Below are 27,727 nucleotides of genomic sequence, written 5' to 3' on the forward strand. Positions count from 1 at the left end.
TGTATTACTGGCAGAGCCTATTAGTGTGCCATGTTATGAAGTGTATTACTGGCAGAGACTAATAGTGTGCCATGTCAGGAAGTGTATTACTGGCAGAGCCTATTAGTTTGCCATGTCAGGAAGTGTATTACTGGCAGAGCCTATTAGTGTGCCATGTTATGAAGTGTATTACTGGCAGAGCCTATTAGTGTGCCATGTCAGGAAGTGTATTACTGGCAGAGCCTATTAGGGTGCCATGTCAGGAAGTGTATTACTGGCAGAGCCTATTAGTGAGCCATGTCAGGAAGTGTATTACTGGCAGAGCCTATTAGTTTGCCATGTCAGGAAGTGTATTACTGGCAGAGCCTATTAGTGAGCCATGTCAGGAAGTGTATTACTGGCAGAGCCTAATAGTGTGCCATCTCAGGAAGTGTATTACTGGCAGAGCCTAATAGTGTGCCATGTCAGGAAGTGTATTACTGGCAGAGCCTATTAGTGAGCCATGTCAGGAAGTGTATTACTGTCAGAGCCTATTAGTGAGCCATGTCAGGAAGTGTATTACTGGCAGAGCCTATTAGTGAGCCATGTCAGGAAGTGTATTACTGGCAGAGCCTATTAGTGAGCCATGTCAGGAAGTGTATTACTGGCAGAGCCTATTAGTGAGCCATGTCAGGAAGTGTATTACTGGCAGAGCCTAATAGTGTGCCATGTCAGGAAGTGTATTACTGGCAGAGCCTATTAGTTTGCCATGTCAGGAAGTGTATTACTGGCAGAGCCTATTAGTGTGCCATGTTATGAAGTGTATTACTGGCAGAGCCTATTAGTGTGCCATGTCAGGAAGTGTATTACTGGCAGAGCCTATTAGTGTGCCATGTCAGGAAGTGTATTACTGGCAGAGCCTATTAGTTTGCCATGTCAGGAAGTGTATTACTGGCAGAGCCTATTAGTGAGCCATGTTATGAAGTGTATTACTGGCAGAGCCTATTAGTGTGCCATGTCAGGAAGTGTATTACTGGCAGAGCCTATTAGTGTGCCATGTCAGGAAGTGTATTACTGGCAGAGCCTATTAGTGTGTCATGTCAGGAAGTGTATTACTGGCAGAGCCTAATAGTGTGCCATGTCAGGAAGTGTATTACTGGCAGAGCCTATTAGTGAGCCATGTCAGGAAGTGTATTACTGGCAGAGCCTAATAGTGTGCCATGTCAGGAAGTGTATTACTGGCAGAGCCTAATAGTGTGCCATGTCAGGAAGTGTATTACTGGCAGAGCCTATTAGTGAGCCATGTCAGGAAGTGTATTACTGGCAGAGCCTATTAGTGAGCCATGTCAGGAAGTGTATTACTGGCAGAGCCTATTAGTGAGCCATGTCAGGAAGTGTATTACTGGCAGAGCCTATTAGTGTGCCATGTCAGGAAGTGTATTACTGGCAGAGCCTATTAGTGAGCCATGTCAGGAAGTGTATTACTGGCAGAGCCTAATAGTGTGCCATGTCAGGAAGTGTATTACTGGCAGAGCCTATTAGTTTGCCATGTCAGGAAGTGTATTACTGGCAGAGCCTATTAGTGAGCCATGTCAGGAAGTGTATTACTGGCAGAGCCTATTAGTGAGCCATGTCAGGAAGTGTATTACTGGCAGAGCCTAAAAGTGTGCCATGTCAGGAAGTGTATTACTGGCAGAGCCTATTAGTTTGCCATGTCAGGAAGTGTATTACTGGCAGAGCCTATTAGTGTGCCATGTTATGAAGTGTTTTACTGGCAGAGCCTATTAGTGTGCCATGTCAGGAAGTGTATTACTGGCAGAGCCTATTAGTGTGCCATGTTATGAGGTGTATTACTGGCAGAGCCTATTAGTGTGCCATGTCAGGAAGTGTATTACTGGCAGAGCCTATTAGTGTGCCATGTTATGAAGTGTATTACTGGCAGAGACTAATAGTGTGCCATGTCAGGAAGTGTATTACTGGCAGAGCCTATTAGTTTGCCATGTCAGGAAGTGTATTACTGGCAGAGCCTATTAGTGTGCCATGTTATGAAGTGTATTACTGGCAGAGCCTATTAGTGTGCCATGTCAGGAAGTGTATTACTGGCAGAGCCTATTAGGGTGCCATGTCAGGAAGTGTATTACTGGCAGAGCCTATTAGTGAGCCATGTCAGGAAGTGTATTACTGGCAGAGCCTATTAGTTTGCCATGTCAGGAAGTGTATTACTGGCAGAGCCTATTAGTGAGCCATGTCAGGAAGTGTATTACTGGCAGAGCCTAATAGTGTGCCATCTCAGGAAGTGTATTACTGGCAGAGCCTAATAGTGTGCCATGTCAGGAAGTGTATTACTGGCAGAGCCTATTAGTGAGCCATGTCAGGAAGTGTATTACTGGCAGAGCCTATTAGTGAGCCATGTCAGGAAGTGTATTACTGGCAGAGCCTATTAGTGAGCCATGTCAGGAAGTGTATTACTGGCAGAGCCTATTAGTGAGCCATGTCAGGAAGTGTATTACTGGCAGAGCCTATTAGTGAGCCATGTCAGGAAGTGTATTACTGGCAGAGCCTAATAGTGTGCCATGTCAGGAAGTGTATTACTGGCAGAGCCTATTAGTTTGCCATGTCAGGAAGTGTATTACTGGCAGAGCCTATTAGTGTGCCATGTCAGGAAGTGTATTACTGGCAGAGACTAATAGTGTGCCATGTCAGGAAGTGTATTACTGGCAGAGCCTATTAGTTTGCCATGTCAGGAAGTGTATTACTGGCAGAGCCTATTAGTGTGCCATGTCAGGAAGTGTATTACTGGCAGAGCCTATTAGTGTGCCATGTCAGGAAGTGTATTACTGGCAGAGCCTATTAGTGAGCCATGTTATGAAGTGTATTACTGGCAGAGCCTATTAGTGTGCCATGTCAGGAAGTGTATTACTGGCAGAGCCTATTAGTGTGCCATGTCAGGAAGTGTATTACTGGCAGAGCCTATTAGTGTGTCATGTCAGGAAGTGTATTACTGGCAGAGCCTAATAGTGTGCCATGTCAGGAAGTGTATTACTGGCAGAGCCTATTAGTTTGCCATGTCAGGAAGTGTATTACTGGCAGAGCCTATTAGTGTGCCATGTCAGGAAGTGTATTACTGGCAGAGACTAATAGTGTGCCATATCAGGAAGTGTATTACTGGCAGAGCCTATTAGTTTGCCATGTCAGGAAGTGTATTACTGGCAGAGCCTATTAGTGTGCCATGTTATGAAGTGTATTACTGGCAGAGCCTATTAGTGTGCCATGTCAGGAAGTGTATTACTGGCAGAGCCTATTAGGGTGCCATGTCAGGAAGTGTATTACTGGCAGAACCTATTAGTGAGCCATGTTATGAAGTGTATTACTGGCAGAGCCTATTAGTGTGCCATGTCAGGAAGTGTATTACTGGCAGAGCCTATTAGTGTGCCATGTCAGGAAGTGTATTACTGGCAGAGCCTATTAGTGTGTCATGTCAGGAAGTGTATTACTGGCAGAGCCTATTAGTGTGCCATGTCAGGAAGTGTATTACTGGCAGAGCCTATTAGTGTGTCATGTCAGGAAGTGTATTACTGGCAGAGCCTAATAGTGTGCCATGTCAGGAAGTGTATTACTGGCAGATCCTATTAGTGTGCCATGTCAGGATGTGTATTACTGGCAGAGCCTAATACTGTGCCATGTCAGGAAGTGTATCACTGGCAGAGTCTATTAGTGTGCCATGTCAGGAAGTGTATTACTGGCAGATCCTATTAGTGACTAATGCCAGGAAGTGTATTACTGGCAGAGCCTATTAGTGACCAATGCCAGGAAGTGTATTACTGGCAGAGCCTATTAGTGACCAATGCCAGGAAGTGTATTACTGGCAGAGCCTATTAGTGTGCTATGTCAGGAAGTGTATTACTGGCAGAACCTATTAGTGTGCCATGTCAGGAAGTGTATTACTGGCAGAGCCTATTAGTGTGCCAAGTCAGGAAGTGTATTACTGGCAGAGCCTATTAGTGTGCCATGTCAGGAAGTGTATTACTGGCAGAGCCTATTAGTGTGCCATGTCAGGAAGTGTATTACTGGCAGAGCCTATTAGTGTGCCATGTCAGGAAGTGTATTACTGGCAGAGCCTATTAGTGTGCCATGTCAGGAAGTGTATTACTGGCAGAGCAGGAAACACTGAGACTAATGCATATGATCTGTAAAAAGACAAAAAGGTAGCAGAGGAGAAAGAATTGAAGGAAGGGTTGATACGAAAGCTATAACCTTTTAAAGGGACGGGAGAAGCCCAAATTTTCCTTTGTTGAATCTAAGAGGACATTTTAAACATTATTACTTGTTTGGTTTTTGTAAAATGGATGTTCCTGTACTGTTTTGATTTAAGCTTGTGAGGCATGTTACTGTCTATCAATAAAACAGTAGTAGTGCTACTTAGCAGCCAGTTACCAATCAGTATAAAACCAAGTTATACACAGACACTTCCTATTAGCTTCAAAATATACAGCTTTACTCTAACTTAAATAAAAAATAAACAAATTATATACAGTATATATATATATATATATACACACACAGGTAGCCCTAGTTTTGCGCCGTTTCACAATAGCGCCGGTTCCTAGTGATGATGTCACCACTATTGAGGATGTTATTGCACAGGCTCCTTAACTGAAAACAAAAGATTTGCAGAAGAGTTTGTGCCACCTGCATTTATAGTACAGCACTGTGTATAGCACATGAGAGTAGTTTGTCATTCATTTGCTTTCTTAAAGGGCCAGTACAGTAAAATTTATATATATATTGTTCTTTCATATACCTGATAGATTGTTTTAGAGTTTTCTGTCTCTTTAAGGTGACTTGTATTACAAAGAAGATAAACCTCTGTATAAATGTAATTACATCTGTAGATATTTTTGAGAAAAATAAATAAAAGAAAGTTAAAGTAATTTCCAAATCTGCATGTTGAGCTACATTATGTTATAGCAATGAGCTGTTAATGAGGGGAAACACCTGTTGTGGCATAATCTTGCAAATGAAGGTCACTATGTATACTTGAGTGTCTCAGAGTAGTTGTCTTACAATGAAAATTCTTGGCAAACCCCAGTAAACACATTACCAGTGATGTCTATAGTGGGATTTTTATTGTATAGGCCGTCCACCACATGGGAACCCAAAGATGTTGACTTTTATTCAAAGTACATGGAAGCTATTAACGTTTTTCAGCTTGCGGAAGGCTGATTTTAATGTGCTGCAATTTACATTTGCCTCTATATTTTAGCAATGGTTAAATGAAGTGTAGGGTTATGCTACATACCTGGCAGAAATGTATTCTGCTTCTAAAAAATAATGAGAAAGTAGTTACCCTACAACAAAAAGTAACATAGAAATACTTCATGCCAGCTGATTGGACAGGAAATCCAAATCTGATAATGTTTTTATGTTTCAGATCGAGCATACAATTTTAAACAACTTTTCAAGTTGCTGCTATTATTAAATGTGCTTCATTCTCTGTTAATGGAGTAGCAATAAATTACTGGGAGCTAGCTGAACACATTGAGTGAGCCAGTGACAAGAGGCGCATGTATGAAGCCACCATCAACAGTAAAGTTCTAGTAATGCATTGCTGCTCCTGAGCCTACCTTAGTATGCTTTTTAACAAAGCAAATTAGATGTAAATTGGAAAGCTGCCCAATAGTGCATGCTCTATCTGAACCCCAAAGGTTTAATTTGGATTATTACTGTCCCTTTAAAGCTCAGTTTTAACACCCGAAATGTAAATGTCATATTCTCTTATTCTTTTTTTTTGTTGCAGTTTTATCTCCACTCGTGCAGAACATTTATAATGCTTAAATGTATTTGTTTTATTATTATTTAATATTCTTTATTGGTTTTCTAACAAAGTGCAATGTTACAGACCCACTAGCACAGCACTCACATGGTTAAAGAACAGACAGCTAGATGATGAGTTTTGCGGTATGAGTGAAAAAGCAGCGTTAAAGCTCTTTTTCACTACCTCTGGTATTACGAGTCTTGCAGGTTTAACTGCACCACACTTTTTTGGCCGGAACGCAACGTAACTACCGCAGCTTTCAAAAATTCCTTTTTCAATGGGACTTCCACAGCGCCGGTATTACGAGTTTGTCTGGGAGGCCAAAAAGTGAGCGGTACAGCTCATAACTACAAGATCAATACCGTAAACTTAAAGTCAGTAGTTATGAGTTTTATGGTACAACGCCGTAACATAAAACTCATAACTAAAGTGCTAAAAAGTACACTAACACCCATAAACTACCCATTAACCCCTAAACCGAGGCCCTCCCGCATCGCAAACACTATAATACAAATATTAACCCCTAATCTGCCACTCCGGACATCGCTGCCACTATAATAAACATATTAACCCCTAAACCGCCGTACTCCCGCCTCTCAAACACTAGTTAAATATTATTAACCCCTAATCTGCTGTCCCTAACATCAACGCAACCTACATTACTGTTATTAGCCCCTAATCTGCTGCCCACAAAAATTCTGCCACTATACTAAAGTTATTAACCCCTAAACCTAACCCTAAGTCTAACCCTAACACCCCTAACTTTAATGTAATTCAAATAAATCTAAATAAAAATTACTATCATTAACTAAATAATTCCTATTTAAAACTAATTACTTACCTATAAAATAAACCCTAAGCTAGCTACAATATAACTAATAGTTACATTGTAGCTAGCTTAGGTTTTATTTTTATTTCACAGGCAAATTTGTATTTATTTTAACTAGGTAGACTAGTTACTAAATAGTTATTTACTAGCTACCTAGCTAAAATAAATACAAATTTATTTTAATTGCATCAGCCAATAGTATTTTTTCACCTTTAATTCCGATTAGCTGATAGAATTCTATCAGCCAATCGGAATTCAAGGGACGCCATCTTGGATGACGTCACTTAAAGGAACCTTCATTCTTCAGTTGCTGTGGAAAGAACAGGATGCTCCGCGCTGGATGTCTCGAAGATGGAGCCGCTCCGCGCCGGATGGATGAAGATAGAAGATGCCGTCTGGATGAAGACTTCTGCTGACTTGGATGAAGACTTCAGCCCACTTGGATGAAGACTTCTGCCGTCTTCCATGAGGACTTCTTCCGCTTTGTTGAGGATGGATGTCAGGTCTTCAAAAACTGTAAGTGGATCTTCGGGGGTTAGTGTTAGTTTTTTTTAAGGGTTTATTGGGTGGGTTTTATTTTTAGATTAGGGGTTTTGGGCAGAGAAAAAGAGCTAAATGCCCTTTTAAGGACAATGCCCATCCAAATGTTCTTTTCAGGGCAACGGGGAGCTTAGGTTTTTTAGTTAGGATTTTATCTGGGGGGGTTTGGTTGTGTGGGTGGTGGGTTTTACTGTTGGGGGGTTGTTTGTATTTTTGTTTACAGGTAAAAGAGCTGATTTCTTTGGGGCAATGCCCCACAAAAGGCCCTTTTAAGGGCTATCGGTAGTTTATTGTAGGCTAGGTTTTTTTTATTTTGGGGGGCTTTTTTTTATTTTGATCGGGCTATTAGATTAGGTGTAATTAGTTTAAATATTTGATCATTTCTTTTTTATTTTGTGTAATTTAGTGGGTTTTTTTTGTAATTTAGTTAATTGTATTTAATTAATGTAATTTATTTAATTGTAGTGTAAGGTTAGGTGTTAGTGTAACTCAGGTTAGGTTTTATTTTACAGGTAAATTTGTATTTAGTTTAACTAGGTAGCTAGTAAATAGTTAATAACTATTTAGTAACTAGTCTACCTAGTTAAAATAAATACAAACTTACCTGTAAAATAAAAATAAAACCTAAGATAGATACAATGTAACTATTAGTTATATTGTAGCTAGTTTAGGGTTTATTTTACAGGTAAGTATTTAGTTTAAAATAGGAATTATTTAGTTAATGATAGGAATTTTTGATTAGATTTATTTTAATTATATTAAAGTAGGGGGTGTTAGGGTTAGTTTTAGGGGTTTATAACTTTAGTATAGTGGCGGCGACATTGGGGGCGGCAGATTAGGGGTTAATAAGTGTCGGTAGGTAGCGACGACTTTCGGGGCAGCAGATTAGGGGTTAATAAATGTAGGTAGGTGGCGGTGATGTTAGGGGCAGCAGATTAGGGGTTAATAAATGTAGGTAGGTGTCGGCGGTGTCGGGGCGGCAGATTAAGGGTTAATAAGTATAATGTAGGTGTCGGCAATGTCGGGGCAGCAGATTAGGGGTTAATAAGTATAATGTAGGTGGCGGTGATGTAGGGGAGGCAGATTAGGGGTTAATAAGTGTAGGTAGGTGGCGGCGACATTGGGGGCGGCAGATTAGGGGTTAATAAGTGTAGGTAGCTGGCAGCGATGTCGGGAGCGGCAGATTAGGGGTTAATAAGTGTAATGTAGGTGTCGGCGATGTTGGGGGCGGTAGATTAGGGGTGTTTAGACTCAGGGTTTATGTTAGGGTGTTAGGTGTAAACATCAATTTTGTTTCCCCATAGGAATCAATGGGTCTGCGTTACAGAGCTTTACGCGCCTTTATTGCAGGTGTTAGTTTTTTTTTTAGCCGGTTCTCCCCATTGATGTCTATGGGGAAATCGTGCACGAGCACGTAAAACCAGCTCACCACGGCGCTGGTATTGGAATGCGGTATGGAGCTCAATTTTGTTCAATGCTCACTTCTCTCCTGCTAACGCCGGGTTTTTGTAAACCTGTAATAGCAGCGCTATAGGGAGGTGAGCGGTGGCAATAACTTGCAAGTTAGCACCGAGCAGCTCATAACGCAAAACTCGTAATCTAGCCGAAAGATAACAGCTAACAATACAAAACAGGATACCAACAAAATAAATCTGTCCAGGACAATTACAGAAATGCTGTGAATTTGCAAAACCTTATAGTGTTAAGAATATTGAGAATCTATTGCTCTCTCATCACTCTTAAATCAGTACTGATGAGAAACATATCAGTTCACTGTAATTAAGTGCAAGCTAGATTAGTAGGTAAAGAATATTAATAAGAAAAGAATAAAGCTAAAGGAAAAGTCATATTAATAATTAATAAAAATGTTAACTTATAAACAACGTTAATGATTTCTAATGCATTTGACCCAAAGCTCAGATGCCTAAATCCCTTTTAATTGGGTTCAAGTGCTCAGTATTCGAGTTAAGGGAGAACTGTTGGTTCCTAATACATATCTGAAGTTTAACTTTGGGAACAAACAACACAAGGCAGCATCAACAGTTCATACAATACTAATAGTTGCAAAATTAAACAAATTAATGTAATTATCAGTTATGGAACTTTAAGTAGAATGGTGCTCTTATGCTCAATAGGACTCTGAGGGCAGGACATATACAACAGATTTGCCTACTGACTGAAAGTGAAAGGGCAAACAAAACTGCTATGAGGATGAACAATAAATTCACATCAGAAAGGAAGACAACATTTAAGGAATATAACAACCATAAATGAAGATATGCGAGAGCTGTAACCGTACTTATAATCTATACTTGCTGAGAAAGCTATACTCAGTAATGGGCAGAATACTCTTACACTTCATCCCACAGGATTACAGCGCTGTAAATATAGCTAGACCAGAGGAAGAACGCCACGTGAAACACATAGGGACAGATTACAAGGGGAGCGCTATCTTAACATGCGCCTGTGAAGGGGCTAATTTGTCCATTTATAGACACTTGTTAAATAACCAGCCATTACATGTGATTGCGAGCTCACGGTTTCACTTTGCGCTAGAAATCATTAACCAGAGATCAGATCTATGAACAGAATTATGAACATTCGAAAGGAAAGTAACATTCAAAAATTGTAAATAAAATGTGTCCATCCCTATTAATGACTTTTGTAGTTCAGAGTCCAATAATAATATAACAAGTACACAATTAGCAAATTTAATTATTGCGATAAGAAAAAAATCTAATAGGACAAAGTGAACAGTAAAAAAGTTTTATCATTCTAAATCCATACACCATTAACCCCTTAACGACATACGTCGTACAGGGTACATCACACACAAACTGGTCTTTAAAGACCAGCGACGTACCCTGTATGTCGTTAGGGATTTAAAGCGGCTTTAAGTGATCCTGATCGCTTCCAGCCTCTTTCAAGGTATTGCCGTGATGCCTCGATATTGAGGCATCACTGCAATACCTTTTTTCCAAGACTGATGCAGAGAGAGCCACTCTGTGGCCCTCTCTGCACCGGTAGCGATGGTGCCGATCGTTGGTGGATGGGCGGTTCATCGCTACCCGGCATCCTGTTCCTGTATGTGAAATGTGCAGGCTGGGTGCCGAGAACATGCGGGGGGTGGCTGTAGGGGGTGTGCGCGTGCACGTGTGTGTGCACGAGCGCAGCAACCACTACCACCAATGTAATTGAATGGGAAGGAGGGAGAGGGAGCGAGGGGGGAAAAATAGTGATCAAAGGATCTGGGAGGGGGAAAGGGAAGGGGGTATTGAGGGGGGGCAGCTACACTACAGAAAAATATAAATTGTATAAAAAAAATATGTATTTTTTTTATTTAGGAAGCAAACTGGTTATTGGCAGACAAGTGCCAGTAACCAAGATGGCAGCAAATAGGTAGCGGGCGGAGAGTTAGAGAGCTGTTTGGGGGGATTAGGGAGGTTGGAGGCTAAGGGGGGGGGGGGGGTCCATCACAGCTGAACAGATATTTAAAAAAAAAAAAAAGCCTTTTATTTTAGTACTGGCAGACTTTCTGCCAGTACTTAAAGGGACAATGAAACCAAATTTTTTCTTTCATGATTCAGAAAGAGCATGCAAATTTCTAATTTACTCTTACTATCAAATTTTCTTTATTCTCTTGGAATCTTTATTTGAAAAGCAAGAATGTAAGTTTAGATGCCAGCCCATTTTTGGTGAACAACCTGGGTTGTTCTTGCTGATTGGTGGATTAATTTTACCGACCAATAAACAAGTGCTGTCCATAGGTCTGAACCAAAGAATAGTTTAGATTCCTTCTTTTTCAAATAAAGATAGCAAGAGAATGAAGAACAATTGATAATAGGAGTAAACTAGAAAATTGCTTAAAATTGCATGCTCTCTGAATCACAAAAGAAATAAATTGGGTTCAGTGTCCCTTTAAGATTGCAGGGACAATTGTGGAGTGGGGGAGGGAAGAGAGATGTTTGGGAGGGATCAGGGGGTGTGATGTGTCAGGTGGGAGGCTGATCACTACACTAAAGCTAAAATTAACCCTTCAAGCTTCCTACAAGCTACCTAGTGAAACGGTGGCATGAAATATATCAAAATGGGCCTAGATAAATACTTTGGGTTGTCTACTACACTACCCTAAAGCTAAAATTAACCCTACAAGCTCCCTACAAGCTACCTAATTAACCCCTCACTGCGGGGCCTTATAAAAGTGTGGTGCACAGCGGCATTTAGTGGCCTTCTAATTACCAAAAAGTAATGCCACAACCATAAATGTCTGCTATTTCTGAACAAAGGGGATCCTACAGAAGCATTTACAACCATTTGTGCCATAATTGCACAAGTTGTTTGTAAATAATTTCAGTGAGAAACCTAAAGTTTGTGAAAGAGTTTGTAAAAAAGTGAACAATTTTTTTTTATTTAATCGCATTTGATGGTGAAATGGTAGCATGAAATATACCAAAATGGGCCTAGATCAAAACTTTGGGTTGTCTGCTAAAAAACAACAACATGCCAATGGATATTCAGAGATTCCTAACAGATATCAGTGTTACAATGTAACTATCGCTAATTTAAAAAAAAAAAAAAAAATGGTTTGGAAATAGCAAAGTGCTACTTGTATTTATTGCCCTATAACTTGCAAAAGAAGCAAAGATCATGTAAACATTGGGTATTTCTAAACTCAGGACAAAATGTAGAAACTATTTAGCATGGGTGTTTTTTGGTGGTTGTAGATGTGTAACAGATTTTGGGGTTCAAAATTAGAAAAAGTTTTTTTTTCAATTTTTTCATCATATTTTATAATTTTTTTTATGGTAAATTATATGATATGATGAAAATAATGGTATCTTTAGAAATTTCATTTAATGGCGAGAAATACGGTATATAATATGTGTGGGTACAGTAAATGAGTAAGAGGAAAATTACAGCTAAACACAAACACTGCAGAAATGTAAAAATTGCCCTGGTCCTTAAGGGAAAGAAATTGAAAAATGGCTGTGTTCTTAAGTGGTTAAGGGATCATTAAGGAATATAGGCTTTAAACACAATCTATAGGCCATTTGTTCCCAAAAATGCTTTTTGGAAACAAATGGCCTATAGATTGTGTTTAAAGCCAAAATGGGAGCCTAGATTCTTGACTGATCCCAATGCTATATTGTTTAATTCATTAAAAACCCACCACCACAAGCAAATTTTCAACAGAAATGCTCCCTAACATGACTTTTTATGTGCTAAGTACCTCTTTTCGACTATGAAAGTCATGACTAAGAGATCTCCTTTAAAAACACAATTTTAATAACGCAAGTATCGTTAGTGACAATCACAAGTGTGATTTACAATAAAATAGTCAAAGTTAAATATAAGCTCATGCCATTTGTAGATGTTGGTACCCTTAAAGGGACAGTTTACACCTTAGTCATCTTAAAGTCTTACCTTAGATTAAGCTGCAAATAGCCTCCTGCGCCCTTTCTATATCATGCAGTAGGAACAGTAAAAAAGGTTATTTTAAAATTAATATTATTTCTGGCCAGTTTGAAATGGCTGCCTAGCTCCGCCCACTGATGACCTCACAACCGGGGCTGCATCTAGACACTCTGCTGAATAGCATTGACAGACTGTTGAATCCAACTAGTGAGCCTTTTGTGATTGGGTGCCATATTCAGCCCAGATCATGATGTCATCAGTGGGCTAAGCTGGGCAGCTATTTCAAACTGGCCAGAAACAATATTCATTTTAAAATAACTTTTTTACTGTTCCTGCTGCATGATATAGAAAGGGTGAAGGAAGCTATTTGCAGCTTAATCTAAGGTAAGACTTTAAGATGACTAAGGTGTACACTGTCCCTATAAGTGACTATAGAAGTATGCCCATCCTGCCAATATACGTATGGTATTCATATGCATACTGGGTGTCGAGGATGTATAGTGATGACAATAGGTTAATGTCACACCTAGAAATTAGTATTTTCTCGCAGAATGAACAAAAAAAGTGTTACATGAATAGATCATTCTAGTGGGCGGAGCTTGGAAGGCATTTTAAATTGGCCAGAAACAATATTCATTTTAAAATAAATATTCTACCATTCCTGCTGCATTATACAGAAAAGGGTGCACAAGGCTATTTGCAGCTTAATCTGAGGTAAGACTTTACAATGACTTAGGTGTAGACTGTCTCTTTAATGATATTGGGTCTACTATAATTCCTTACAACTAATATTAAAAAAAATAAATGTATTCACAAAATTAACTTGGAATTTAAGTACACAGATATCCTTTATTATTGAACTAAATACTTCTAAAAGCAAGTAGTGGAACATTGTCTTGGAAAACGGTGACAGCAAAACATGCTGCTTCTCAGTACCTGCTCTGTAGTATTTGCTAAAGGATGGTGTGAATCGCGAGTCGCTGAGTCCCCTTGAGGAAGGTCGTGTTTACTATTCACAGACACGGATAGCGCAGGTATAGGCAGAGTATCTGCTCTCCCATTCTGATTTGGAGCCTTCATTGGGATCAGTCCATGAAACTGAAGTAGACAAATAGCAACAGTAATCAGAAATATTTAATACAATATATATCAAATATTTTGACTGGTCAGATAAACAGTATATACTTTATACAATCAAATCATCACTTACTACAAAGACGCCAACCTCTTTTTTGTCATTTGAACCTATCAACATGAAGTCCCTATAATCTCCAAAACTGGAGGCTCGGGTTTAATGTGGGAGATTGAGTGACAAAATTGGGTATAAAAGACGTGAGGCTGGGTGACCATGTGGCTTGGAGCATGGTCATGTTTATCAAGGTGTGGGTTGGGCATTCCTGGGTGGGGCTAGGTTGGTCTCGGTTTCTTTACTATCACTGATATTAAAAAAGCTACATTTAAATATGGGCATTATCAGGACATTTCTATTGGCCTATGATAATTAGAAGGAAGTACCCATCAGCCAATTAGCATTAGTAGCAAGTACCTGTCAGCCAATGAGCATTAGCAGGAAGTGCAAAACTTATATTGCTGTATTTGTGTCAAATTTAAACTGAAACAGTTTTTCATTCACATTCTCAGGACCAAAATAATCAGTAGATTTAGATGTTACTCTTTTATATTAATGATTTAAATTAATGATTTGATTTGAGTGCAATGTCACTTTAAATATGGTAGGACATGATTTGAAAGGACAGTGGTACAGAAATAACACCCCTGTTAGTCACGAAAAATGTAGAAAAGCTATGATTGTATTTCTATGTATTATATCTTTGTAGAACTTAAGAAAACATGGCAGTAGAACCTAAGAAAATATTGCTATAGTATTCAAATTAAATTTAAGTATAAAACACTTACATACACACACACATACACTAACATACACTCACATAAACACATAGACTCACATACTTACACACACACTCACGTACATACACTCACACACACACACATATGCACTCACATACACTCACATACACTCACATAAATACACACACAGTCAGACATATATTGCACACACATATAAACTAACATACACACATACACTCACATACATACACACACAAACACTCACTCACACATACCACTCACATACACACATACACACACTCACATACATACACACACACACATATATTCACTCACATACATATGCTCACATAGACACATATAGACTCACATACACACACTCACACTCACATACATACACTCACATACGCTCACATACACACACTCACACATACCACTTAGACACAAATACACGCATACATACACACATACACTCACATACATACACTCACTCAAATACATACACACATTCATACACATATATACACATGCATACATACTCATACACACACGCACACATATATACACATACACACACACCCTATGAACCAAATTGTAACCTCTGTCTACTTATTACAGTGACTGTATAGTGCATCATTCTGTAGGATATTCCTAGGTCTTTAAAACTATAAATGTATTAAGCAGGGTTGAGAAATTAAAACAAAAAATCATATTTTAAAGATTTACAACTTGTAGGCAATTTTCATTTACTGGAGCCTAATGCAGACATTGGAAAACTTACTTCCATTTAATATAAATTTATAGCTATAGAACCTTAACGTAAGATACTTATGATCTTTTATTGTGTACATTAGATCTCGTTGCAAAATACATACTCAGGAAAACAGATGTTGGCGAATAGCTAAACGTAAAAAAGGAATTACCTCTAAAAGCTTCATCAAACTATTACTGAATTATATGAGCCCTAATACACGTTTTACCACCCCCTTCAATCAGTTCCATAATCTCATCAAGGAACCTTTTGTCGTCTTCATCGCACAGTTCCTAATTAAATAGCAAAGGAGGCAGAAGCATTCTTAAAAGGCAATGTCAACGTCTGTCTCAATTTATTTTAACCACTTAGGAAACTCAGATCAGAGTAATTAGATAATTAGATTTGTGCCATAATCCATATACGTTTTTCATTTGCTGGAAAGAACACTATCAATTAGCTATGAGTTATTCCTTTTCATTTATAACCTGAGTTATTAATCTATTTTTTTCAGAAAGTTAAATTAACATACAAGCACAGGGCTACCAAAAAGATGCGGATGCTGTCCGTTGTTCTGGGAAGGTTGTGCCCCGCTGATAGCTGTTCTTGTGTGGTAATACGGTGTCTTATCTCTGTTGTGAAGTAATATTTGGCTAAATGAATTAGATGAAGAAATCCTTCCATTTTCACTGTGGATTTGGGTTCTTGGAGAATGGTGTTGTACAGCTCCTGAATGTTTCTCATTGCGTCTACTATTTGTATCCGGGGTCTTACACTGACCTGTACATAAAAAAATAAAATAATTATGATTTCTTATAGGGTTGCAGAAACTAATTAAGGGCAAGCTAGCAACTGAACACTGCTTAAAGGGATATACATAATCCAATAGGAAGTACTCTAATGTAGTAGAATATTTTTTTATTGCCCCATTTTGTGCATAAAACTATGAGCTGAACCCGCACAAAGGGGTTAAGTACATAGTTAAAGTCAATTCTAAAACTACAATCCACTTCCACTTTTGATTGGCTCACAGGCTGTGTTCAGCTCAGCATGAGCAGTGCGCTGTATTAGTTTAACCGTATAAAAAAAATAGTACTGTTTCTCTGTATGGTTCCTGAATAACTGGTTAATTTACCTTACTGATGCTAATGTTATCCTTAATATTAAATATCCAATCAGAAGCAAAGTGCTGCCTATCTTTTTCCAGATTTTGATTGGATGAGAATCTCTCAATTAAAGGAACATGATACCCAAATGTTGAGGCACTTCAAAGTGATGCAGCATAGCTTTAAAAAACTGACTAGAAAAGATTACCTATAATCGAAACATCTCTATGAAAAAATGGAAAATATTTAACTCAAAATGTCCTAAGTATTTACACCCCACCCTAAAGTGGCTTTAAGCAGCCAATCAAGAATGCTAGACCCAGTACTTGTGTGCAGGCACAGTCATGTTATTTCCATATTCCGTTTAAGCAAGTTTACTATGAAATATCACAAGATTTCAGTGAAATCTCATGAGATCACAGCAATGCTATTTTGTTTTTGACTTGCAGCTGGACAGTAGCTGAAGTATAATTGTTAATAGAGCACCTACTCTGGTGAGCTAAAGAAACTGTGATGTAAAATATCTCCTGGTGTTCAGGTGATATATTAATTTCAACTTTTTACAATTATGTAGTTACAGACCCTTTAATTCTATGACCCAATCAGAATAGAATTATCCTGGACTCTAAGTTCGAAAAATGTTTCTTAGTGAAAGCGACATATAATTTTAAACAATGATGACCAACTTCTCAACACATGGGGGCTGCAGATAAATATTTTAGAAGCTGTAAAAACCACATATGAATGTTTGGCTATTAAACATACAAATAATATATTGTCCAGTGGCACAGGGGCAGATTTAAGTAAGGTTGCCCTCTATCTGCTGTTCTCCCCTCCATTGGGTTCTTTTAAATTGTGTTCACATTCTTTACTCACTCAACAGAAGTCCCCAAAGCAGATATTTTAGTTTTAATTTCTCCTGGGGCCAAAAAAAAGCTATGGCACATATGCCAAAATGACGTTTTTATACTCTTGTACAAAATATCTGTGTATAGATATTCATCATCATTATTCTTCACAGCATACTCATCAGTGTATAGATACTCACATAATTATACAGTGCAGCCTACTCATCAGTGTATAGATACTCACATCATTATACAGCACAGCATACTCATCAGTGTATAGATACTCACATCATAATACAGCACAGCATACTCATCAGTGTATAGATACTCACATAATTATACAGCACAGCCTACTCATCAGTGTATAGATACTCACATCATTATACACTGCAGCATACTCATCAGCGTATAGATACTCACATCATTATACAGCACAGCATACTCATCAGTGTATACATACTCACATCATAATACAGCACAGCATACTCATCAGTGTATAGATACTCACATCATAATACAGCACAGCATACTCATCAGTGTATAGATACTCACATCATTATACAGCACAGCATACTCATCAGTAGATACTCACATCATTATACAGCACAGCATACTCATCAGTGTATAGATACTCACATCATTATACAGCACAGCATACTCATCAGTGTATAGATACACACATCATTATACAGTGCAGCATACTCATCAGTGTATAGATACTCACATTATTATACAGCACAGCATACTCATCAGTGTATAGATACTCACATCATTATACAGCACAGCATACTCATCAGTGTATAGATAATCACATCATTATACAGCACAGCATACTCATCAGTGTATAGATACTCACATCATTATACAGCACAGCATACTCATCAGTGTATAGATACTCACATCATTATACAGCACAGCATACTCATCAGTGTATAGATACTCACATCATAATACAGCACAGCATACTCATCAGTGTATAGATACTCACATCATAATACAGCACAGCATACTCATCAGTGTATAGATACTCACATCATTATACAGCACAGCATACTCATCAGTAGATACTCACATCATTATACAGCACAGCATACTCATCAGTGTATATATACTCACATCATTATACAGCACAGCATACTCATCAGTGTATAGATACTCACATCATTATACAGCACAGCATACTCATCAGTGTATATATACTCACATCATTATACAGTGCAGCATACTCATCAGTGTATAGAAACTCACATCATTATACAGCACAGCATACTCATCAGTGTATATATACTCACATCATTATACAGCACAGCATACTCATCAGTGTATAGATACTCACATCATTATACAGCACAGCATACTCATCAGTGTATATATACTCACATCATTATACAGTGCAGCATACTCATCAGTGTATAGAAACTCACATCATAATACAGCACAGCATACTCATCAGTGTATATATACTCACATCATTATACAGCACAGCATACTCATCAGTAGATACTCACATCATTATACAGCACAGCATACTCATCAGTGTATATATACTCACATCATTATACAGCACAGCATACTCATCAGTGTATAGATACTCACATCATTATACAGCACAGCATACTCATCAGTGTATAGATACTCACATCATTATACAGCACAGCATACTCATCAGTGTATAGATACTCACATCATTATACAGCACAGCATGCTCATCAGTGTATAGATACTCACATCATTATACAGCACAGCATACTCATCAGTAGATACTCACATCATTATACAGCACAGCATACTCATCAGTGTATAGATACTCACATCATTATACAGCACAGCATACTCATCAGTGTATAGATACTCACATCATTATACAGCACAGCATACTCATCAGTGTATAGATACTCACATCATTATACAGCACAGCATACTCATCAGTGTATAGATACTCACATCATTATACAGCACAGCATGCTCATCAGTGTATAGATACTCACATCATTATACAGCACAGCATACTCATCAGTGTATAGATACTCACATCATTATACAGTGCAGCATACTCATCAGTGTATAGATACTCACATCATAATACAGCACAGCATACTCATCAGTGTATATATACTCACATCATTATACAGCACAGCATACTCATCAGTAGATACTCACATCATTATACAGCACAGCATACTCATCAGTGTATATATAATCACATCATTATACTGTGCAGCATACTCATCAGTGTATAGATACTCACATCATTATACAGCACAGCATACTCATCAGTGTATATATACTCACATCATTATACTGTGCAGCATACTCATCAGTGTATAGATACTCACATCATTATACAGCACAGCATACTCATCAGTGTATAGAAACACACATCATTATACAGTGCAGCATACTCATCAGTGTATAAATACTCACATCATTATACAGTGCAGCATACTCATCAGTGTATAGATACTCACATCATTATACAGCACAGCATACTCATCAGTGTATAGAAACTCACATCATTATACAGCACAGCATACTCATCAGTGTATAAATACTCACATCATTATACAGTGCAGCATACTCATCAGTGTATAGAAACTCACATCATTATACAGCACAGCATACTCATCAGTGTATATATACTCACATCATTATACAGTGCAGCATACTCATCAGTGTATAGATACTCACATCATTATACAGTGCAGCATACTCATCAGTGTATAGAAACACACATCATTATACAGTGCAGCATACTCATCAGTGTATAGAAACTCACATCATTATACAGCACAGCATACTCATCATTGTATATATACTCACATCATTATACAGTGCAGCATACTCATCAGTGTTTATATACTCACATCACTATACAGTGCAGCATACTCATCAGTGTATATATACTCACATCATTATACAGTGCAGCATACTCATCAGTGTATAGATACTCACATCATTATACAGTGCAGCATACTCATCAGTGTATATATACTCACATCATTATACTGTGCAGCATACTCATCAGTGTATAGAAACACACATCATTATACAGTGCAGCATACTCATCAGTGTATATATACTCACATCATTATACTGTGCAGCATACTCATCAGTGTATAGAAACACACATCATTATACAGTGCAGCATACTCATCAGTGTATAAATACTCACATCATTATACAGTGCAGCATACTCACCAGTGTATAGATACTCACATCATTATACAGCACAGCATACTCATCAGTGTATAGAAACTCACATCATTATACAGCACAGCATACTCATCAGTGTATAGAAACACACATCATTATACAGCACAGCATACTCATCAGTGTATAGAAACTCACATCATTATACAGCACAGCATACTCATCAGTGTATAGATACTCACATCGTTATACAGTGCAGCATACTCATCAGTGTATAGATACTCACATCATTATACAGCACAGCATACTCATCCTTGTATAGATACTCACATCATTATACAGTGCAGCATACTCATCAGTGTATAGAAACTCACATCATTATACAGCACAGCATACTCATCAGTGTATAGAAACACACATCATTATACAGCACAGCATACTCATCAGTGTATAGAAACTCACATCATTATACAGCACAGCATACTCATCAGTGTATAGATACTCACATCATTATACAGCACAGCATACTCATCAGTGTATAGATACTCACATCGTTATACAGCACAGCATACTCATCAGTGTATAGAAACTCACATCATTATACAGCACAGCATACTCATCAGTGTATAGATACTCACATCATTATACAGCACAGCATACTCATCCTTGTATAGATACTCACATCATTATACAGTGCAGCATACTCATCAGTGTATAGAAACTCACATCATTATACAGCACAGCATACTCATCAGTGTATAGAAACACACATCATTATACAGCACAGCATACTCATCCTTGTATAGATACTCACATCATTATACAGCACAGCATACTCATCAGTGTATAGAAACACACATCATTATACAGTGCAGCATACTCATCAGTGTATAGATACTGACATCATTATACAGTGCAGCATACTCATCAGTGTATAGATACACACATCATTATACAGTGCAGCATACTCATCAGTGTATAGATACGCACATCATTATACAATGCAGCATACGCATTAGTGTATAGATACTCACATCCTTATACAGCACAGCATACTCATCAGTGTATAGATACTCACATGATTATACTGTGCAGCATACTCATCAGTGCATAGATACTCACATCATTATACAGCACAGCATACTCATCAGTGTATAGATACTCACATCATTATACAGTGCAGCATACTCATCAGTGCATAGATACTCACATCATTATACAGCACAGCATACTCATCAGTGTATAGATACTCACATCATTATACAGTGCAGCATACTCATCAGTGTATAGATACTCACATCATTATACAGTGCAGCATACTCATCAGTGTATAGATACTCACATCATTATACAGTGCAGCATACTCATCAGTGTATAGATACTCACATCATTATACAGTTCAGCATACTCATCAGTGTATAGATACTCACATCATTATACAGTGCAGCATACTCATCAGTGTATAGATACTCACATCATTATACAGTGCAGCATACTCATCAGTGTATAGATACTCACATCATTTTACTGTGCAGCATACTCATCAGTGTATAGATACGCACATCATTATACAGTGCAGCATACGCATTAGTGTATAGATACTCACATCATTATACAGTACAGCATACTCATCAGTGTATAGATACTCGCATGATTATACTGTGCAGCATACTCATCAGTGTATAGATACTCACATCATTATACAGCCCAGCATACTCATCAGTGTATAGATACTCACATCATTATACAGTGCAGCATACTCATCAGTGTATAGATACTCACATCATTATACAGTGCAGCATACTCATCAGTGTATAGATACTCACATCATTATGCAGTGCAGCATACTCATCAGTGTATAGATACTCACATCATTATACAGTGCAGCATACTCATCAGTGTATAGATACTCACATCATTATACAGTGCAGCATACTCATCAGTGTATAGATACTCACATCATTATACAGTGCAGCATACGCATCAGTGTATAGATACTCACATCATTATACTGTGCAGCATACTCATCAGTGTATAGATACTCACATATATATATACAGTGCAGCATACTCATCAGTGTATAGATACTCACATCATTATACAGTGCAGCATACTCATCAGTGTATAGATACTCACATCATTATACAGTGCAGCATACTCATCAGTGTATAGATACTCACATATATATACAGTGCAGCATACTCATCAGTGTATAGATACTCACATATATATATACAGTGCAGCATACTCATCAGTGTATAGATACTCACATCATTATACAGTGCAGCATACTCATCAGTGTATAGATACTCACATCATTATACAGTGCAGCATACTCATCAGTGTATAGATACTCACATATATATACAGTGCAGCATACTCATCAGTGTATAGATACTCACATACATATATATATATATATATATATATATATATACAGTGCAGCATACTCATCAGTGTATAGATACTCACATCATTATACAGCACAGCATACTCATCAGTGTATAGATACTCACATGATTATACTGTGCAGCATACTCATCAGTGTATAGATATTCACATCGTTATACTGCAGAGCATACTCATCAGTGTATAGATACTCACATTATTATACTGTGCAGCATACTCATCAGTGTATAGATACCCACATCATTATACAGTGCAGCATACTCATTAGTGTATAGATACTCACATCATTATATAGTGCAACATACTCATCAGTGTATAGATGCCCACATCATTATACAGTGCAGCATACTCATCAGTGTATAGATACTCACATCATTATACAGCACAGCATACTCATCAGTGTATAGATACTCACATCATTATACTGTGCAGCATACTCATCAGTGTATAGATACCCACATCATTATACAGTGCAGCATACTCATCAGTGTATATATACTCACATCATTATACTGTGCAGCATACTCATCAGTGTATAGAAAAACACATCATTATACAGTGCAGCATACTCATCAGTGTATAGATACCCACATCATTATACAGTGCAGCATACTCATCAGTGCATAGATGCTCACATAATTATACAGTGCAGCATACTCATCAGTGCATAGATGCTCACATAATTATACAGTGCAGCATACTCATCAGTGTATACATACTCACATCATTATACAGTGCAGCATACTCATCAGTGTATACATAGTCACATCATTATACAGTGCAGCATACTCATCAGTGTATACATACTCACATCATTATACAGTGCAGCATACTCATCAGTGTATACATACTCACATCATTATACAGTGCAGCATACTCATCAGTGTATAGATACTCACATCATTATACAGTGCAGCATACTCATCAGTGTATATATACTCACATTATTATACAGTGCAGCATACTCATCAGTGTATAGATACTCACATCATTATACAGTGTAGCATACTCATCAGTGTATAGATGCTCACATCATTATACAGTGCAGCATACTCATCAGTGTATAGAAACTCACATGATTATACTGTGCAGCATACTCATCAGTGTATAGAAACTCACATGATTATACTGTGCAGCATACTCATCAGTGTATAGATACTCACATCATTATACAGTGCAGCATACTCATCAGTGTATATATACTCACATTATTATACAGTGCAGCATACTCATCAGTGTATACATACTCACATCATTATACAGTGCAGCATACTCATCAGTGTATATATACTCACATTATTATACAGTGCAGCATACTCATCAGTGTATACATACTCACATCATTATACTGTGCAGCATACTCATCAGTGTATAGATACTCACATCATTATACTGTGCAGCATACTCATCAGTGTATAGATACTCACATCATTATACAGTGCAGCATACTCATCAGTGTATAGAAACTCACATGATTATACTGTGCAGCATACTCATCAGTGTATAGATACTCACATCATTATACAGTGCAGCATACTCATCAGTGTATAGATACTCACATCATTATACAGCACAGCATACTCATCAGTGTATAGATACTCACATCATTATACAGTGCAGCCTACTCATCAGTGTTTAGATACTCACATCATTATACAGTGCAGCATACTCATCAGTGTATAGATACTCACATCATTATACAGTGCAGCATACTCATCAGTGTATAGATACTCACATCATTATACAGTGCAGCATACTCATCAGTGTATAGATACTCACATGATTATACTGTGCAGCATACTCATCAGTGTATAGATACTCACATGATTATACTGTGCAGCATACTCATCAGTGTATAGATACTCACATCATTATACTGTGCAGCATACTCATCGGTGTATAGATACTCACATCATTATACAGTGCAGCATACTCATTAGTGTATAGATACTCACATCATTATACAGTGCAGCATACTCATCAGTGTATAGATACTCACATCATTATACAGTGCAGCATACTCATTAGTGTATAGATACTCACATCATTATACTGTACAGCATACTCATCAGTGTATAGATACTCACATCATTATACTGCACAGCATACTCATCAGTATATACATACTCACATCATTATACAGCGCAGCATACTCATCAGTGTATAGATACTCACATGATTATACTGTGCAGCATACTCATCAGTGTATAGATACTCACATTATTATACTGTGCAGCATACTCATCAGTGTATAGATACTCACATATATATATATACAGTGCAGCATACTCATCAGTGTATAAATACTCACATCATTATACAGTGCAGCATACTCATCAGTGTATAGATACTCCCATCATACTGTACAGCATACTATTCACTGTATAGATACTCACATCATTATACAGTGCAGCATACTCATCAGTGTATATATACTCACATCATTATACAGTGCAGCCTACTCATCAGTGTATAGATACTCACATCATTATACAGTGCAGCCTACTCATCAGTGTATAGATACTCACATCATTAAACAGTGCAGCACACTCATCAGTGTATAGATACTCACATGATTATACTGTGCAGCATACTCATCTGTGTATATATACTCACATCATTATACTGTGCAGCATACTGGTCAGTGTATAGATACATCATTATACTGTGCAGCATATTTATTAGTGTATAGATATTCACATCATATGCTGTGCTGTATAATGATGTGAGTATCTATACACTGATGAGTATGCTGTGCTGTATAATGATGTGAGTATCTATACACTGATGAGTATGCTGTACAGTATAATCATGTGAGTATCTATACACTGACGAGTATGCTGCACAGTATAATCATGTGAGTATCTATACACTGATGAGTGTGCTGTGTAGTATAATCATGTGATTATCTATACACTGATGAATATGCTGTGCAGTATAATCATGTATCTATACACTGATGAGTATGCTGCACTGTTTAATTATATATTTATACACTGATGAGTATGCTGCACAGTATAATTTATTTATTTATTATTTATTATCATTTATTTGTATAGCGTTGCCAAATTCCGTAGCGCTGGGTGATGTGAGTATCTATACACTGACGAGTATGCTATACAGTATAATTATGTGAGTATCTATAAACAGATGAGTATGCTGTGCAGTATAATCATGTGATTATCTATACACTGATGAATATGCTGTGCAGTATAATCATGTATCTATACACTGATTAGTATGCTGCACAATATAATGATGTGAGTATCTATACACTAATGAGTATGCTGCGCTGTATAATGATGTATCTATACACTGATGAGTATGCTGCACAGTATAATGATGTGAGTATCTATACACTGATGAGTATGCTGCACAGTATAATGATGTGAGTATCTATACACTGATGAGTATGCTGTGCAGTATAACGATGTGATTATCTTTACACTGATGAGTATGCTGCACAGTATAATGATGTGAGTATCTATATACTGATGAGTATGGTGTGCAGTATAACGATGTGATTATCTTTACACTGATGAGTATGCTGCACAGTATAATGATGTGAGTATCTATACACTGATGAGTATGCTGCACTGTATAATGATGTGAGTATATATACACTGATGAGTGTGCTGTACTGTTTAATGATGTGAGTATCTATACACTGATGAGTATGCTGCACTGTTTAATGATGTGAGTATCTATACACTGATGAGTATGCTGCACTGTATAATGATGTGAGTATATATACACTGATGAGTATGCTGCACTTTATAATGATGTGAGTATATATACACTGATGAGTATGCTGCACTGTATAATGATGTGAGCATCTATGCACTGATGAGTATGCTGCATTGAATAACAATGTGAGTATATATACACTGATGAGTATGCTGCGTTGAATAACAATGTGAATATCTATACACTGATGAGTATGCTGCATTGAATAATGATGTGAGTATCTATACACTGATGAGTATGCTACATTGAATAACAATGTGAATATCTATACACTGATGAGTATGCTGCATTGAATAATGATGTGAGTATCTATACACTGATGAGTATGCTACATTGAATAACAATGTGAATATCTATACACTGATGAGTATGCTGCATTGAATAATGATGTGAGTATCTATACACTGATGAGTATGCTGCATTGAATAACAATGTAAGTATCTATACACTGATGAGTTTGCTGCATTGAATAACAATGTAAGTATCTATACACTGATGAGTATGCTGCATTGAATAACAATGTGAGTATCTATACACTGATGAGTGTGCTGCATTGAACAAATATACATGTACATATGTATATAAATATATATTTTTAAATACAAAGAACATTTTCTTCTAAGTGAAGAACATAGGATTTTAAAGTATTTGTATTTAAAACACATAAAACATTAAAAATTATATTGAAAATGTAAAGGTATTTGACTGGGAATGGCTCAAAAGTGTATACATACATATGCACATACAAATTGATACATATAAACACATAAATACACACATGTAGACATATGTATGTATATATATATATACATATATAAATATATTCAATGAAAGTCCTTTCCAGTAAAACACCTTGTCATATAACATATCCCTTTTTAACCTTTTAAAAATATTACATTTTTATCTAAATTATATTGTTTAGCACAAAATGTCTATATATGAGCGCAATAGTTTATTTTAATATGATTTTGATATGTTTTGTATTTTTTTTAACCCTTAGAGTTTGCTTCAGTTCTCAAGTCGTGCTAAACAAATTTCAGCTTGCGCTCGAGCACAGCCTATAAGTTCATCTTGTAATATGAGTGCTATTTAGAGTGGTTAGGATATCCATTCAAAGTATATGTTGTACTAGAGCGATGTTGGTTGCGCTAACCATTCTCCGGTAAATCAGTTTTACCATGAATTTGCAAGCAATATTGCTTATCACGTCCTGCGCTATCATTAGTGCCCCCCCTAGTCTTATGGGAAATTTTAATATACTGTTTTTTAACTTGTGTTTCAGAATGAGCC

At 37.4% G+C, this 27,727-nt stretch overlaps 1 protein-coding gene across 1 annotated transcript in view; it reads right to left on the minus strand.

Moving 5' to 3' along the window:
- The window catches only part of LOC128641079 (FRAS1-related extracellular matrix protein 1-like), a 393,612-nt gene that overhangs the window by 3,166 nt on the left and 362,719 nt on the right, over positions 1–27,727 (minus strand). Inside the window, exons 31-32 of the mRNA XM_053693633.1 lie at positions 15,710–15,957; positions 13,494–13,655 (exon numbers count right to left, since the gene is read on the minus strand). Of these exons, the coding sequence (XP_053549608.1) occupies positions 13,494–13,655; positions 15,710–15,957 (410 nt within the window). The remainder of the gene's footprint in view (positions 1–13,493; positions 13,656–15,709; positions 15,958–27,727) is intronic.

Source organism: Bombina bombina, chromosome 10 (genome assembly GCF_027579735.1).
Source record: "Bombina bombina isolate aBomBom1 chromosome 10, aBomBom1.pri, whole genome shotgun sequence".
Classification (NCBI taxonomy): domain Eukaryota; kingdom Metazoa; phylum Chordata; class Amphibia; order Anura; family Bombinatoridae; genus Bombina; species Bombina bombina.